The 19,000-nt window shown below is 31.8% G+C and overlaps 2 protein-coding genes and 1 long non-coding RNA gene across 3 annotated transcripts; 2 read left to right on the top strand and 1 right to left on the bottom strand.

Annotated features, from left to right (window-relative positions):
* Window positions 1-3,245: 3,245 nt before the first annotated feature.
* On the top strand, window positions 3,246-5,092 carry LOC9302818 (UDP-glycosyltransferase 72E3). Its single transcript, XM_002866700.2, has one exon. It carries the CDS (start codon window positions 3,532-3,534, stop codon window positions 4,975-4,977), a length of 1,446 nt encoding a protein of 481 aa, XP_002866746.1. The 5' UTR covers window positions 3,246-3,531; the 3' UTR covers window positions 4,978-5,092.
* Window positions 5,093-7,550: 2,458 nt separating this feature from the next.
* LOC110225863 lies at window positions 7,551-8,228 on the bottom strand. The gene is made up of 2 exons (XR_002330016.1): window positions 8,100-8,228; window positions 7,551-7,724 (listed from the first exon to the last, which is right to left on the bottom strand). It is a non-coding gene; the product is annotated as an uncharacterized LOC110225863 (long non-coding RNA).
* Window positions 8,229-16,719: 8,491 nt separating this feature from the next.
* LOC9302817 (homeobox-leucine zipper protein ATHB-53) lies at window positions 16,720-18,733 on the top strand. The gene is made up of 2 exons (XM_002866699.2): window positions 16,720-17,582; window positions 18,367-18,733. The coding sequence occupies exons 1-2, from the start codon at window positions 17,118-17,120 to the stop codon at window positions 18,595-18,597; spliced, it is 696 nt and encodes a 231-aa protein (XP_002866745.1). The 5' UTR covers window positions 16,720-17,117; the 3' UTR covers window positions 18,598-18,733.
* Window positions 18,734-19,000: the final 267 nt, after the last annotated feature.

The following is a 19,000-nucleotide window of genomic DNA, read 5'->3' as shown; positions in this document are numbered from 1 at the left end:
GCGGGAAAAAATTTTACGGGAAAACTTTACAAGGTATTTTAAAGGTTTTACAAGTGTTTTGGCGGGAAAAATTGCGGGATCACTTTTCCCGCCAAAAATATTTTGTATTTTGTGGACCTAATTTTGTTATATTTTCTTATATATTTTTGATATCTTTTATTAAAAGAAGGGTAATTTAGTCATTTTGTACATAAAAAGGGGTATTTTTAAAAATAGACAGCCAAAGAGGGCATTTTTGAAAAGGGGTATTAAAAAAGGGGCATTTTTGTGAGTCTCCCTAATAAGTTTACATTTTATGTTCTACGTACGTATTAAAAAAAACATTGCGAATATTACTAGTATTTTCTGATAAATATGAGTATATTTAAATTATCCTTTATTATATAAAGCAGAAGTCAGTCGGTAATTGTGGTTGCGACACGTGTCATCCTCAATTTTTAAATATAATTATTTTAGTTTTTAATATTTCTTTATCAATAATTTTTTTATACATAAAAAAAATTATCCACTATCTGATGTCTTTGTTTTCCACGGTCATAAAATGAACTTGCCACTTTCACATATTTTATCAACTGTTTTTCTATAAATCACCACTATATATATTACAATCAATGAATCAATTATAAAAATTGTTCCTCCACGCAACTTCTTCATCCATGAATGTGTAAAAAAAAATTGCGGTTACTAAACCGAAGTTTTTAACCGTCCCCAATCCTTTAACAATTCATGTTTCATCATTATCATTTGTTCAACCCAATCTTTCATCGCATTGGCCGTTTTCTTTCTCCACTAAGAAGGTGATTCATGTTCATCCACTCACCTTCTACAAATTTCTATAGAATCTGATTTTTTTTAGATCTAGCTGTTATTTTTGATTTGTGATTTTGTTTTGTTAATATGATTGCTGGTATGATTGTGATGAAAGAAATAGAGAGTGTCTCGGAGAAAACGGAGAAGAACGTGAATGTTCGGTTTCATGTATTTTTTTATACTATTCTCTCAACACTTGTCTTTGCATCTTTCTTTGATAAAAAATAACTCTGTAATTTATCTATCTTTTTCTAATTCGAATTTATTTTGCAGATTTCCATAGCACACAAAAATCAATTAATAATATATTGTGAAATTAAACTATAGTTGTGGCCTGTATAGCAGGGGCCAAAATACTAGTAGTATATATATGGTGATCTGTGTAGATTATAGGTTTGTAACTAAATTAGTGTAAATGAATTGGAATGGTGGATTCTAAAAGTAAAAACAAAGACTCGGACTGGTCTTTACTCCAGATCTCAATATGGTCATCCATCGTGCTCCTCACTCTGCTCAATCTGTAAAAAAACACAGTCTACTACATACACCGACAATAAGAAGGTTATAATATATTATCTCTTAATTTAAATATGTTTCGTTCCTACAATTTTTTTTAAAAAAATTCAATATGTAACACACTAGATTTGAACCCGCGGTACACCGCGGGGTTATAATTATTTTTAAAAAAATCTAAATATAATTATTTTTGTTTATTAATATAGAGTATACTATAATATTTCGACCTATTTTATAAATGTACCATCCATATGTCTATATTAATAGTTTTGAGTATATTAATTGTGTTTTAGGTTTAAATGGTATATCTATATATACACTTAAACGACATTTGGCTTTCTTCTTCTTCTTGCCTCAGTTTAGGAGAAAGATTTTTCTTGCGGTACACCGCGGAGCTATTATTTTTTTAAAAAAAAATTCCTTCCTTAAACTTCCAAATCTAGATTTTATCCCGCGGTACACCGCGGGTCGATTTTTTTATAACTAAAAAATTATTTTGCAAAATTTTAAGTTGTATTTGTTTTGTTAATATTGTTTATTTTGTTTAGTGTTTCTGATTTTATAATTAAATTTTGATTTTTAATTCTAGGATTTCATCCATAGTATATTGTTTAATATTAATATTGATCTAAACCCGTTGCACCATATAACCCCGTCCCGTAAAATTAAACATCATTTATTATTTTTTTGAATAATATTTTTATCCACTACGGGTCGCAGGTTCATGCGAATAAGCCCGTAGAGAGTTGCGGGTTTGCGGGTCGACCCGCCAAAAGAGAAGCTATCTTTTGAAACTCTTTGTTTTGTTTAGAGTTTTAAGAAAATATCCCTAAAAAATAATTTTCATTATATAAAAAAAAAAGTAGAAGAAATTGTAGTATCAACATTCTCGATTTTTACATCACTCGTTACAATTATTATTATTTTTTTGCAGATAAAAATCAGAAGTTAACTAAGTCGAGATTTTTAAAAAGATTGAGTAGAGATTTTTGGTAAATTGTTGAGAACATATTTGATTTCAAAATCTTTACTTAAATAAAATAAATTTAAATAATTAATGCTAATGGCATATCATTGTAAATACTTCTCAACTTCAGGATTTATTTGCTAATTGTGATCCAAAAATGTATATATAGATTTGTTGAGTTAGGAAAATCATACTAATAACGATATATTTTGATATTAAAGGTTTTCTACAACCATATTTTCTGCAGAATCGCGTTTTGGATTTATTTATCGCAAAAATTTACAAAGTTAATATATAGCAAAAAAAAAGAAGGAATATCATTATGTAAATTTTCAGCTAAGTTAGATAAATCATTATGCCTTTTCTTCATAATTATTTTATTTAGTTCCATGATTTCACGAAATTCCGTAATGTTTATACTAAAAAAATCGACTTATACAATTAATCTCATAATCCAAGTATAAATTAATGTTGAGCCATTTCTTGGCAAATTAAACAGTGTGTACTCTGTAATTTTGCTCAAGCATCTTTACCGCATCTCTGCATATTTAATTAATATCACTAATCGTCATTTAGTATTTCCGTAAGACCATGTGCGCACCCTTAATTAACTAAAGCATACAATTCACACGCAAACCAAACAGGTTGGTTAAACTGTATAATAGCAATGTGGTATCACTAATTAGGGACTCCACTTCTTCTAGAATGCTTCCACACCACTTCTTTCACTTAATAAGTATTTTTAAATCCTAGTCAAATTTTAATTACTTATTTAGAAAATTAAGAAAACTTAAAAACTAAATATATGATTCAAGAATGTTTAATTTTTGTCTCTATCATAAACTTGCCTAGTTTATAAGGTAAATATTTTAAAGAAAAATTAGTATATATAGTATAGAAATTGAACTTATTATAAATTAAAACATTAGGTATAGACGGTAACCTAAATGCTATAAAAACTACAATTTAACCTCTATATTTAGCCATTTTGTTAAAATATTAGATTACACATACAGTATATATATTTATACATACATAGACATATATTTAATTTATTTGTTTGTTTTATCACCTAATACAACTATTAAACTACAATTTCTGGCTTGCGTCAATATTTCAATATACAAATAGTTATAAAAAGTGGCTATAAATAACTAAGTAACCCATATGCAACGACCATAGAAACACATCACAAAAACAAAAACAAATAGCTAACTGAAGAAGAAGAAGCAGTAGTGATGCATATCGCAAAACCACACGCCGCCATGTTTTCCAGCCCCGGAATGGGCCATGTCATCCCGGTGATCGAGCTCGCTAAGCGTCTCTCCGCTAATCACGGCTTCCACGTCACCGTCTTCGTCCTCGAAACCGACGCAGCCTCCGCTCAGTCCAAGTTCCTAAACTCAACCGGCGTCGACATCGTCAACCTTCCATCGCCGGACATTTCTGGTTTGGTGGACCCCGACGACCATGTGGTGACCAAGATCGGAGTCATTATGCGTGAAGCAGTTCCAGCCCTCCGATCCAAGATCGCTTCCATGCATCAAAAGCCAACGGCTCTGATCATTGACTTGTTTGGCACAGATGCGTTATGTCTCGGAACAGAATTAAACATGTTGACTTATTTGTTCATTGCTTCCAACGCGCGTTATCTCGGAGTTTCGATATATTATCCAACTTTGGACAAAGATATCAAAGAAGAGCACACCGTGCAAAGAAAACCGCTCGCTGTACCGGGGTGCGAACCGGTGAAATTCGAAGATACTATGGATGCATATCTGGTTCCGGACGAACCGGTGTACCGGGATTTGGTTCGTCACTGTCTGGCTTACCCAAAGGCTGATGGAATTTTGGTGAATACATGGGAAGAGATGGAGCCCAAATCATTGAAGTCCCTTCAAGACCCAAAGCTTTTGGGCCGGGTCGCTCGTGTACCGGTTTATCCGGTCGGTCCGTTATGCAGACCAATACAATCATCCAAGACCGATCACCCGGTTTTTGATTGGCTAAACGAACAACCAAACGAGTCCGTTCTCTACATCTCCTTCGGGAGTGGTGGTTCTCTAACGGCTAAACAGTTAACTGAATTGGCGTGGGGGCTCGAGCATAGCCAGCAACGGTTCGTGTGGGTGGTTCGACCACCGGTCGACGGCTCGTCTTGCAGTGAGTATTTCTCGGCTAACGGCGGTGAAACCAAAGACAACACACCAGAGTATCTACCGGAAGGGTTCGTGACTCGTACTTGCGATAGAGGTTTTGTGATCCCATCATGGGCACCGCAAGCTGAAATCCTGGCCCATCAGGCCGTTGGTGGGTTTTTGACCCATTGTGGTTGGAGCTCGACGTTGGAAAGCGTCCTTGGCGGCGTTCCGATGATCGCGTGGCCGCTTTTCGCCGAGCAGAATATGAATGCGGCGTTGCTTAGCGACGAACTGGGAATCGCCGTCAGAGTGGATGATCCAAAGGAGGCGATTTCTAGGTCGAAGATTGAGGCGATGGTGAGGAAGGTTATGGCTGAGAAGGAAGGTGAGGAGATGAGAAGGAAAGTGAAGAAGTTGAGAGACACGGCGGAGATGTCACTGAGCATTGACGGTGGTGGTTCGGCGCACGAGTCGCTTTGCAGAGTCACGAAGGAGTGTCAACGGTTTTTGGAACGTGTCAGGGAATTGGCACGTGGTGCTTAGAAATGGTTACCGTTTTGTACCTCTTGGTGGATGAATTACGTGTCGTTTCTTAACTAGTGTATTTTCCATTGTAATAGAATAATCGATGTTGTGTAATAAAATGATGTTTTTGATATTTCTCAACTAATTTTCCAATGTAATATTGAATAATCGGTGTTGTTGTAATGGAAACAAAAAAAACATTTTGTACAATATTAATCAATATTAGACTACAGAAAAAAACTATGTTACAACTTAATCACAAGACAAATAAATTAGTCTTCTTTCTATAAACCGGTGTTCCGAATGCAAGACTTGATCCTACTCTCCGAAAACATGATTATGGGTTTGATCAGTTGAACGACCGACTCGGGGAAAAGATGAGATAAAATATTGATGTGAAAGAAAAAGCAAAAAAGACGAGACAAAATTTTCCATCGTTATATTTAAATAAGAATAAAACGACGTTAGATGATTCATAACTATTAATTAGTCAATCACAATTTAACAATCAACTCGACAACGATGTTGTAATCTGACTAATCATTTGTATTAAATCACATCTGGCTGACCTTCTAGATGCAATCATACAACAGTAATAAAATTACCCAAAAGAACGGTGTTTTGTCATATTTTATTCGGTTTTTATTTAATATAACTCACTAATTGCTTTTTATTGGAGCACAAAACCAGAAGAAACAAAAATCTACATCGTTTCGACGTGACATTTCCTCTACCTCGCTGATTTTTCTGTTACACTGGAAGCATAACTTTTAGGTATCAAATAAATTAAATTATCTTAATTTATTATGATAGATACCAGACTCACTTGGATTATTATGCACTGTCCACGATATATATAGCCAAATTTATGAGTTTTATATCAGATGCCAATTGCATGATCTGCATCATATATATTTCTCGCTATGAATATTATTTTCAGTCTGTGATTATTCGAGTTATACACTGCATCATCATCCCCGCCCGAAATTCAGGTTTATCATCTTCAAATCCAAAAGAAAATGTGTAAATTTAAATTGATAGGATAAGACTGTGTGGTTTGATATTACTAGATCGTGTATCCGCGCGTTGCGCGCACGGATTTAATTCAAAATTTTCATTTTTTGTATATAAATATAACCAATTGAATTTTAGAAGATTTTACTTTATCTATGTGCATTATATTTTTAAAGTAGTAAAAAGTTTCTCACACTTTTCACTAAATTTTATTTCGTTATCTTCTATGATTCACTCGTAGTCTCCTGACATCTACTCTTTTTTCTCCTTAGATCGTATCTATTTCTCTGGGGAGATGTTTGTCATCAGGTTTCTTCGACCAAGTTTTGGTGCATCTAAAATTGCTTCATAGACACAAAATCTCACATATGGACTCATTCCTATTCATAAACATAGGTTTCAGCGTGAAATTTTGCACTTTATCTTGACTATCTGAAAAATACACAATTCTCTTTCTACATATATAATTTAACATATATTATGATTGAAAATAGTATTCTTAATGTTGATTTTGCTAAAATGTGACACTTACGAACTTATATAAATTATTCTAATTTTAAAATTCATTTATTCAAAAAACTCTTCAATCTACCGTTACTATTCTAATTTTCAAATAGCATTCTCAGATATTATTATTACACTGTTTTATTATTCTATAAGATTAGTTTAGTTTTATTTTTGATGTTTAGGATAGTTTTTTGCTTAATTTCAAATCACCTTAGTTTTTTTTAATCTATGTTAATTTCCTAAACACTGATTAATATTTATTTTTATTTTTTAAGTATTCATTTAAAAAAGAAACAAAGAACCAGTTTTTAATTTAGAAAACATTAATAATATAGAAAAAATATTAATTTAACTATTTATATTATATTATAATGAGAAATAATAATATGTTCTCGATCCTTCATATTTTTGAATCGGTACTCAAATTTTAAATGCCTATTTTTCAGAAATGAACTTTTTATTTTAATTAAAAACCTTTAAATTTGGTATTTTTAAACTCTTATTTCTTTACTCTACTAAATAATTGTAACACTTATAAATATTTGTTGTACCACTAAAATATATGATAAGTTTCTTTTTTTACTATCTCTAACTATTTTAAAACATTTACTCATTATATATTAAAATATAATTATCTATTCAAAATTTTCAAATTTTCAGTTGTCTATTAAATTTTTTCTTTTTTCATAATATTTAATTTAATTTTTGTCAAATATTGTTTTAGTTTAATGTGTGAATTAATTTTAATTTTATAGTTTTTTGTTTTAATAAATAAAATATGTGGAACCCACAAAAAAAGAAAATATGATGACATAGATGATGATGTGGACACCCTAGATGAAGAGAGAACTCTCTAATTATATATATAGATTTACAGTTATTAAATTTGATAAAACTTATTTATTTTACAGAAATTTGATTAGATTATAGTTTCTATAATTATGAAAACTATACTTAAAAAAATTACAGTCATAAAAATAAAAATATATTTTATGTAAGAAACTAAGAGCAACAGTAAAACAAGGTCTTCATAAAGTTGATTTTTTGGTGAGAATTACTTCTAGAACTTCTAATATAAAATTTGGGTGTGACTGGTAAAGGAACGTACGGATTTTCTACATCCTTTCAAACATGATTACATGATTTCCATGGGCTTAACCCAATGGTCCATATTTGGGCCCAACTGTTGTTATCATACTTAGATCTGATCATTCTGCACGAAAATTGAAAGACATACAATTCACCTTTTTTTTTTTTCCTCTAAATTTATTATTTATTACAAATTATGAGAACTGTTACATAGATGATTCTACAACGGACAATTTCTTCCGACCTTTATTAGATCCACGACCTCTTTCACCTTCTTCACCTCCTTCACCTCCTTCTTCATGCTCATCTCCTTCACCTCTTTCTTCATGGACACTTCCTTCTCTGTGTGGAATCCAGGCGAACGGCTATAATTGTACATCGCTGGAGATCTCCTACACACTTGCCTCCAATAATCTGCAAATTTATTAATAAATTGCAGTATCTGGGACTCGAACCCAGACCTCTAGGTGTATAAGCATTAATGAACCCTTAGTCAACCAATGGACCAAGGGAGCTTCCACACAATTCACCATTTAATTATTATATTTATATTTTTTTCTTGCAGCTGCATTTGTAAATCATATTTCCCTTTACAAGATAGTTCCCCACTTCTTTTTTTGTTTTTTTTTTCTAGCCACTTCTTTGCACACAAAAGAGAAAGAAAAGGAAAGTTCCCTAAAACTTTACTTTACAGTCTAATGTAAATCGGTTCTGTTCTGTTCCAAACTGGTTACAAACCTCTATAAGAGATTGATAAACCGACTCTGTAAATTGCTATGGTTACATAATCTATTGCGCGACATAAAAATTGATCTGCCTGTGCTAACTAAAAATATTATCGGTATCGGACCACGTTATCAAACAAAGAAATACACGTAGAACTCAAATAAAGCCCACTCCAATGTTGCTGGATCTAAAACAGCTTCATTTTATTCTGACAAGGTTTCTTGGTGATAGCTAGAATCAAATGTAGCCGCCATAGCACGACAGTTGTTATTACATTATCCCCCAAGTAAAGCAATTTGTTATAAATAACAATTAAATTAAATCGTTTTTGTGAGTTTATGATTAACACTAGTTGGTTTCATGTGCTTAAAGTTGGTCCATGTACCATATTTTGTAGATACAGTTCGTAATAATGTATGTTACATATACAAGCGGACGATGGGGATCCACGTGACCTATCCATTTTCGTACGTTTTATATTGTATTTAAATGGTGAATGTTTATAATTATCATCTATATTAATATTAGAATCTTTACTGATTAATATCTTAATAACCACAAAGTAAAGAGCACTTTAATTTTTGTTAATGGTGTTTTCAGCTTTTAGCTTTACGGCAATCGACAACGTTTCAAAAAATTTGAGTTCCATTAAAATGAAAAAATGTTAGTATTATACTGAAATGTAACTTAAACAAAATATTAGTTTAGATATTGCAAATATACTAGAAGTAGAAACCGACTAATAATTCTAAGCAGTAGCCAGTAGGTTTGGCTAACTTTCAGATTTTTACTAAGACTCGGTTATTTATTTGATAATTTGGACCAATATCAGTCCAAAAAAGCATCCCTTAGGCTTTGGTTTACGAGAAATCTACAATGGGGATTACTTAATCACTAAACAACCCCCTAAATGGTGGCGTTAGTTAGGGGTCACTACTGGTCAATCTTAGCTAGTCCTCATAACAGAGGTTTAAATTAGCTATAGTGACATTCTGACATTCGAATTATTTTGTATCCATCTAAATTTATGTAGCTAATGTGTGCTGTTAGTCGTATATATAAATGTCAAAAAAGAAATAAAGTATGCTTGACAAAAAAAAAAAAATCAAAAAGTGTTATAAAATCATGATTTGGATCTAAACTAAGTCCAGCTACTTTAGTCGTTACATATCCCAAACATTGAAGATAGAATTTTAGACTGAATCTCTTGCACCATATTTTGGATTTAGGATAAGTTGTCCATTTTCTGCAGTAGCAAAGACTCTTCTTACTCCTAAAGTTTATTATTGCTAATCAGGCGCCAGCCCAGTCAGAATATAATACGATAATTAGAGTACGAATTTGTTGATTAATTAAAGTAAGCAAAAACGTATGGAATCTTTCTACCCAATTATCTATCTGTTAACGCGAAGCACTTGGAGAGTTGGAAGTAGGGGAAACAAGGAAGGCAGATGTTGGGATAAACATGACATTTAATTCTTTTAATCATTTTGCTTTAAGTGATAACTAATTCGGATTAGTTTATTGAAAAGACCATTATTATACAGTTAAAAAGGACAAATAAATCGTAAGCCCCAACTCAAAAGCATATGAGAAAAGGAATCTATCCCGTGTCATATGCGCATCTTCCTTCACATATTACACTTTTAATTATTTATAAACATAAGATAAAAAATCCCAATTACTATATCGTAAATACTAACGACTGTGTTAATTTTGTCGTTACTTTTTCAAACTAGGGTTTGACATTGGTGCTTGGGTTTGAATCCCCATCTCACATTAATTACCACTTTTGTCTTTTGTCTTGAATCCCATATTAAGACAATACTTAGTAAACAAACCTACGCAAACTCCAATTCTTATCTATATATGTGTTCGTATATATATAGGACCATAGGTTTAAAGTTAAAAGGATACATACGTTACACATGTCATTAAATAAACTCAAATTAGCCACATCTATCAACTTAAAGTCTATATAAGACTATACATATCGCTTAATGGTTAAGACTTAAGAGAATACAATGTCAAGCTGGTGCATGTCTCTCCTTTTTGTTTTTAGGTTTTAGTTTTTTTTTTTTTTTTTTTTTTTTGGTTTTGTCTTTTATTCCGGTGCTCTTCGTTTTGTGCTTTTATTTATAAGCGATCAACTTTGGTGTGACAATGATGTAAGAAACATGCTTTTATCCAATGCGATTGACAATTAACATTAAAAAATGTACTGAAATTTCTTCGTTGCACGGTAGTTAATGCATATTTGCTATATAGCAGAAAAAAAAAATCAGAGGATATGATGCATGGAAAGGCTGGAGAATAAATTATCACCAACCATACGTTCTTTTTAGATATTGTGGATATGTGCATAGCAACCGGAGATTTAGCTAAGTTTTGACCAAATTAAAACAATTTCCATCACAATAAGAAAGAAAAAGAATCAAACAATGGTAACTAAGTAGTGCCTTTTTTTTTCTCTCTCTCTTTTTAATTTAGTTAAACTTTATGGATGTTGAATTGATAGAAATAAAAGTCAACTATCTCTTTAGACTACAGTAGAAGACTTTAGTCTGGAAGAACTTAGTTAAGTAAAACCATTCTTATTGGGAGGTCTTTAGCTTAGTTCTTAGCTCATGAGTGATTAAAATTAAAGGTTGAAATATTGATTTTACTAAGGAATGGTTCTTAGTTAAGAGCAAAAAATTGGCTTAAGAGCAAAAAATTGGTTTAAGAACCAAAACTAAGGCCTCCCCAATAATGTTGCTCTAAAATCCTTCCGTATCAAAGAAAAAACAGAGCTATATATAACGTTAATTCCTCGGAAATGTACGCTCTGTATTCATTTGTATTTTATACATGCTATAGTTAATTAATTTCACTTTTAAGTTTTAACTATAGATGAAAGATATACTCTATAAAAAGAATATAACAAGACATAATAACTACTGATCAATACTAATAAGAATTCATATCAGAAAATATTTTAAAACCGAAACAGTAATTATTTGGATGACTCAAAGAAGAGAGAATCTGCGGGGAGGTAGAGAGAGAGAGGCCCGAAGAAGGAGGGAAGGTGAGAGGACACGTGGCAAAAGGAGAAGTGTGGTCCAAAGAAAAAGGAAAAACAGGGAGACGACACGTAACCCAATCACAAAAGCATTCCCATGTGACCTCTCTTCACTCATTCACTTGCGTGGAACTTGTCTTTGTCACCACTTTCTCTTCCTTCGTCATTATTCTTTCACTGCTTTTTTACCATTTAAATATACTGTCTTTGTTCCTAATAGTTTGATGTTTTGGGTTTTCACACATATTAAGAACTTAATTATTATTTAATAATTTTAATACTTTTTAAAATCTTAAATATTTTTAATAATTATCATCCAATAGTAGTATAAGAAAGTTAATGATTTATAATCATTACATCTTAAAATTTACAATTTATTAATATAACTCAACAAAAATAAAATAAAAATACTAGAAAATCATTCTTTGTAAAACAAACAACAAATGCTAGAACTTACAAAAAAAAAAAAAAAACAAATGCTAGAACATCAATTTTTTAGGAACAGAAGGAGTATTCATTTTCTTTTTCCTTCTTTTTTTTTCTAAAAAATATAGTCATTTTTCTTTTGTGCAACAAAACCAAACTTCCAAAATAATTTTAATTTCAAATTTACATAAGATAGTTGGTTTCGAGTCTTTTACACATTATAAGTTATAACCATATTGTTATGTACATGTTCCTACCAGAAATAGCAAGTACCGGTTTTCATTACCAATTAAGAACAGTGCCGGCTCTCCCCATGTGCGGGGAGTGCTCATGCACAGGATCCAAAATTTTTTAGTCTTTTTTTTTCAACTAAATTTATTAAAATTAGGGTCCAAATTTTTTTTATTATATCTATACTAGTATAATCACAGCACTTTTTGTGACGGGTGGGTAAAAAAGCTTTCGGGTATATCGGATATCCGACCCATTTTAAAAATTCCTTCACAAAAAATTTGTTGGGTCGGGTTATATTTAACCCAACTCATACACCGGATATTCCATATTTAATAATTTAGATTTTTAGAAGATTTGATTAAGATTTATAATTATGATTCTCCTATCATCTTTGTTTGATTTGTTTTTAACTGTTTTGAATCATCATATAATACATAAAGTAAAAAAAACAAATCAATTTTTTTTCTGCATATACTGTGATTCGAAATTTTAAAAACGAAAATATAATATAATACATATAATACATATATTATCTAATTGACGAAAATGTGTGTTCAACGTTCTACATCGATTAAAATATTTAGACAATGATTCAGAATCATATTACAAATAAGAACATTAATAAAATAAATGAGTTTTTTGGCGGGATGGGTTTGGCGGGACGGGTTTTTGAATCAACAATAATAAAAAGATTAAAATAGCATTAATCCGCCGCTTCAATACGGATTTAATCCTTTTTTTTAATACAAATCACAGGACGAGTTAAGAAATTACGGAACGGATTATATTTCGGAAATGATTTATATGGCGGACGAATTTGAATCAATATTTATATACCGCTTTAATACGGGTTAAATCCTCAGTTTATTAATAATTATCTCGTGGACTCGTGGTATACCGTTACTTAATAACAATTGTAAACTACAATATAAATAAATATGTTATAAAGAGATACAATTTACAAAATATTTCTATACTAACTTTAAAATTAAATCATCCCACGGTATACCGCGAGTTAAAATCTAGTATATACATAAGAAATTAGGACCAATTGTTTTTTTCAGCTTATGATTCTTAGTTTTTTTGAACCGGCCCGGATTAAGAAATACGATCGATTTGAGATATATATATATAAACTGCACTACTAGCTTAGGTCCATCAAATTTGAGGATGTGACGACGCTAGAAGAGACAAAATGATGGCCATACACCATTTCTAATTTTACATAATATACATGTCCAATGGAAAATAGCTTTAGTATTTGTGAGTTGTATGATGTGTCTTCCTCCAATAGTGGGGGACATATATACAACTAAAAAAAGCTTTTATTGTTTTCATGTTCTGATTGGGTGACGAAGAATCATGTTTAAATTACCTGAAAATTTCTGATAATCCGTATTCAAATTATTCATTTGTTGTAAAGATGCAGTGCCGGCTCAAATAGGGGGCTAGGAGTCCAATTCCGTGTTCCAATAATTAAAAGGCCCATTTTAATTTTTTTTAATAAAAATATTAAAATTTTAAATTACAACATAAAAATAAAATTTAGAAGGGCCCATAAATTTTTTTATTATTGTTTTTAGTTTTAATACTTAACTTTTTAATAAAAATATCATACAATTTTTTTATATAACACAAAGAACACAAAAAAAAAAATTCTAAGGGCCTAAATGTTTTTTTTGCCTTAGAGCCTATAATACTGTTGAGCCGGCACTGTAAAGATGGACCTTCTTTTATTTGTCATCAAAACATTGGTTTTTAAATCTATTCCATTCGGTCTAACTGAGTAACTAACATCAATAATAAGAGATTAATCTCTTACTAGCCCTAGGCATAAAAACCGAACCCGAAAAACTGAACCGAACCGAACCAAAAATATCCGAAATTTTTGGTTTTGGATATTGCTAAATAATCGAATGGTTCTCTTCTCAACTATCCATGGATATCGGTTATTAACCGAACCGAACCGATATCCATGGATGTCCATTTTAAACCAAACACATCTGACTAAAGAGGCCTATCTTCGATTATTTTGTCTTCGATTCAGTGTTTCATTTTTTTCTAGATTTATATCGAGAGAGAACAAAAATACATGTTGTATGCTCTGTTTTCTAAAATGAAAAAGAGAAGAGATAATAGATTCTTGTTAATTATTATTGTAACTTTGTGTGTGTGAGTGTGACTACGTGAGTGTCATTGTAATAATTAATATTTGGTTAGAATAAATTCTTGTTAATTGTTATGTGTTAGTGTGTGTGAGTGTGACTGTGTGTGATTGTGTCACAGGAAAAGAAGAATGGAAGATCAACTCAAGGACTTGAAGATGCTTGTAGAATCTAATAATCTATACTCTAATCTCTCTCTTTTTCTCTCTTTCTCAATCTTTTTTTAACTTGATTATTTTGTTGCGGTTTCAACTTTTAAGTCTCTCATTTTTTGGATTTGCAACTTGAATTATTGCATTTTTAAGCTTTTGGTTCATATTAGCATACATTATTAGTATTACAATTTGTTTTTATTCGAGTAATGGTTCGGTTATTTGGATAGTATGGTTATTTGGTGGGTAAATATCCGAACCGAACCATACCTAAAAGTATTTCGGTTATCTTAGGGTTCTCTTCTCAAGTATCCAAACCGAACCGAAAACAGTTCGGTTCTCTTATGGTTCCTAAGTGCCTAGAACTGAATAACCGAATAACCAAATAACCGAACCGAACCGAACCGAACAACCGAACGCCCAGGGCTATCTCTTACCTTCAAGTCGTTTTATGATTATTTTTTTTAATATAGAGTTACGTGAAACAATTTGACACTTTGATTCCAAATTATTATTTTTCTTCCTTTTTGGTTTTCAACCTGCAACGAACGTCCCAGTAGATAAGTTGAATTTTATCCTCGTCCGGTCGTCCCTATTCGAAGACCACGTGAACATCACGTGCATAGCCGTCACTCAATGTCGGAATATAATTTTTTTTCTTTTTCTGTGAATTATTTAGTCCTTCCTAATTATATACCTTCCCATGATTCGTGTTCATTGCCTACACATTACTCTCTTTCTCTCTCTTTTACGCACCCAAAAAAGGCACACCATATAACCTTATTTATCAAGTGACCGTTTTTTAGATGAAAAGTGAATACTACTATATTTTTCCAACGAAATATACTATTTTAAACCAATCAGTCGTCATATCAATTTTTTTTTTTTTTTATCAATTCTGTATATATGTTTTTTTTTCTCCCTACATATTTGTATCCTTTTAGACAAGCTAGGTTTGAGCACCTTACAAATCAAAAGCACGGCATTATAGAAACCACCCCTCTACTATTAAGCCTTCAACAAATTTAATATAATTATAAGGTTCGAATGGTGGTAAAGGATATTGCAGAAAATGATGGAAAAAACGAAAGCAATATGGTTATGACAGAAGAAATTGAACAAAAGATGTTGAACAAGCATAATAAAATTAATAACATGACATGTTTTCAACTCATTTTATTAGTTATTTTGTGCAAGTGTGGTATTTTTATTTTGCTTTAAATATGCATTCCAAATTCATGTGAATGAAGGCGTGAAAGCTTTAATCTTTGCTGCTTATGTCCAATCTTTAATTATTCCACCACACCATTCATGACCTCAAATGTACTAGAAGAATTGTAGGTACTTTTGGTTTTTGGTACGAAGTAAATAAAGAAGCCATGAAAGTGTTTATGTGTGTGCTCCTTATGGCCAATCTTTATTCTCCCTGTTGTCATGTCTCGAACTTGGAACCTTAACTTTCTTCTTCAAGAAATTACATAAGTTCAACTATAACAGGCGTATAATATATTTCTCATACACCAAAATATGACCTTAGTCTCATAGACCTTCAACGTATACGTACGTCGGTGATACAATGATACGTAAGTTATCTTGTGTCTACACATTACATGATAACCTGATACAAAAAGAAGGGTTTAAAATGTTTCGTATAACTTACGAAGCAGGCTATGTTCAATTAATCGCATGGTGGAATATATAATAACAATGTTGAAGAAGACAAAATAGAGTACAATGTTTAAATATAAAGAAAGAAAACTCGGGAAGATTCGTGGTTATAGACTCCTAATCACTAGTGTAAAATAATAATCAATAGGAAAGATGGGAAAAGGAGGAGCACACTGCTTTTCAAAGGAAAATGAGTGGTCTCGAGCTCCGAAAACAAAGAAAAAATAACCTATAAAATTGACTAATTAACAGTAAAAACTAAAATAACCAAAGACAAAGACAGTTTATATTATATAGTTTGGAAAAATAAATTAAATTAAACATATATACCCAATAGTTATCCACAGATGATCGGATCGCTTGTTTACTACTTACTTCAAAATTTGGTCGTCTTCGGGATCCACACCACGTCTCTTGTCCAGAATTGTCCTCACCCACCAAATTTTTATGTTTAATTACTTTATTTATTACCAAAACGTAAATTCTTCTTTACATAAAAGCTCTTAAAAATATTTGAAAAAAAAAAGAGAAGATCTTGAATATTTTGTAATTATAACCAACATACATTTTTCTTAAAAAAAGTTAAAATAAAACTTTTGAACATCTAAACGTTTTCCATCATATATATATGTATATATATCTTGCCTTAGCAAAAATATTTGTATTTCTAGTTGGATAAATTATTTTATAATTTAAATCAAGTGAAACAAAATGTTCTCCACTTCTTACAACATTTGTACATTGTGCTACCAACTAGAGAAGAAGTTATATCTAGAAGAAATGTAACCATATAAGTGTATTCTCTTTTAGGGTAAGTACATCCCATTAAACATAAAAATTATATGTATATTCAATCCGTATCATACATGCATACCACACAATCAATGATTCTTTTATTCAATTTACTTCTTTTTACATAAAGATAAATGGCATAAGTGTAAATAAAGGGAAATACGACCCACGAATAAGGGTCACAGTCGTTGAGCTTATAAAAAGCATCTCATAGGACTCAACCTCACCAAAGTCATATCCTATTGCATCACTCTCCTTTAAACACAGTCAGAGAAAAACAGCAACTCTTGTCTGAAAAACTAGAGAGAGCGACAGAGAGAGAAAATGGATCATGGTAGGTTAATGGATGATCAAATGATGCTAGGCTCTCAAGTGTACCCCTACACGACCCAGACCCAAAATTCACACTGCATCATCGTTAACCAGATCGATGGATCATCATCAGGCGAAGGATCAAAACCGGTGAAGCGGAGGAGGAAGAGGAGGAGCAAAGGTTCATCAGCCACCAACGAAGAAGACGTGGCAGAGATCGGAGGGATGTTGAGGAAGAGGAAGTTGACCGATGAGCAAGTGCACATGCTCGAATATAGCTTCGGGAACGAGCACAAGCTAGAGTCAGGAAGGAAGGAGAAGATCGCCGGAGAGTTAGGTCTTGACCCGAGACAGGTGGCTGTTTGGTTCCAGAACCGCCGTGCACGGTGGAAGAACAAGAAACTCGAGGAAGAGTACGCCAAACTCAAGAACCACCACGACACCGTCGTCCTCGGCCAATGTCAACTCGAGTCTCAGGTATAACTTTTATGTTTTTTTTCGTTATAAAACGGAGTAAATTCAGTGATGTTTTTTTTTTGTTTGCCGAATTTCATGGTGCCTGTTTTTTTAAAAAAGATGAATAATTTTATCCGTTATTGGATATATGTGAATTACGTATAACTACTTTTTATAACTACATATAGTTTATTCGTCAATTAGTATATTTTTCAGTATTTATTACACATGTAAAATGTAGTTGAATCGAATTTTACAACTAGTAAAAATCCGGGAGCTAGCTAAAGTGACTTGTTGGGAGGGTTCCTATAATTAAAATAGTCAATTAGACAGACGAAGGGACCACACCAAAAATATAATAAAGTGGGATATTTCGTCATCTCATTCTTCTTATCCACCATTTTAAAAAACAGTTCCGTCCGTACAATATCAGTTGGGCTCATGAGTGGCCCATTTGCAGTTGCCCACTCAGATAATGCCACGTAAAACCTTCTCTGCATTTGGGCTGACATGCCAGAAAATATCCTCGTTTCTATTTCATGTATGAATAATACAATTAATTTATCTAACTTTTTTTTTTTTTTTTCACATTAACTTGCATGGTATTAAAACAGTTTATTTCACTGAACTTTCTTAAAGTAATATCTGAGGAAGAAAGTGATGTTGATAGTAAAAATACAACATTTTTTAATTACTGTCTTATATTTGTTACTATGTACTAAACAAGAGTTTTATTTCTGCATTTCTTTCTTTACATAGTGATTAACAGTGGTACTAACAATTGATATGTCTTTTACTTTTGTAGATATTGAAACTAAAAGAACAATTGAGTGAAGCTCAAAGTGAAATTCGAAAACTCTCGGAACGACTTGAAGAAATGCCAACCAACAGTTCAAGTTCATCGCTTTCTGTTGAAGCCAACGATGCACCGACTGATTTCGAGCTTGCCCCGGAAACTAATTATACCATCCCATTCTATATGTTAGATAATAATTATTTACAAAGCATGGAGTATTGGGATGGTTTGTATGTATGATTTTATCAACTAAAATGTCTCGTGTTTTATGGATGTTATTATATAAGTAATGTAGAAATAGGTGTTTGGTGAAACGGTTGTAAATGTGTCGCGCGTTTTCAGTATTTATTTTAATATATTACTTTGTTTATCACTACTTCTTATTAGTTCCATATATATATATATAAATCTTGACCAAAAAACAACTGGTAACATATATATTCATATTTGCTAATATGTAATGAAGAGATTATTCATGTACCGTATACCACTAGTTAGTTACCAAATAGTTGTTATATATATCCAGCTGAAATAGAAAACTCTTGATTTCATTACTTATATAGGTTGTTCAAGAATTTATTAAAAATCCTGCATAGATAAAGTTCCTTTTTTTGTCAACACCAAATAAAGGTGTGTTATCAAA

This window comes from Arabidopsis lyrata, assembly GCF_000004255.2.
Source record: "Arabidopsis lyrata subsp. lyrata unplaced genomic scaffold ARALYscaffold_8, whole genome shotgun sequence".
Taxonomy (NCBI): domain Eukaryota; kingdom Viridiplantae; phylum Streptophyta; class Magnoliopsida; order Brassicales; family Brassicaceae; genus Arabidopsis; species Arabidopsis lyrata.
This window is presented reverse-complemented; position numbering and strand designations above follow the sequence as displayed.

Bases quoted from the DNA above. Each gene is read 5' to 3' on its own strand.
- LOC9302818 (XM_002866700.2), top strand. From the start codon at position 3,532: ATGCATATCGCAAAACCACACGCCGCCATGTTTTCCAGCCCCGGAATG.
- LOC9302817 (XM_002866699.2), top strand. From the start codon at position 17,118: ATGGATCATGGTAGGTTAATGGATGATCAAATGATGCTAGGCTCTCAA. The intron at 17,583-18,366 runs GTATAACTTTTA...TTACTTTTGTAG, and splicing joins AATGTCAACTCGAGTCTCAG to ATATTGAAACTAAAAGAACA.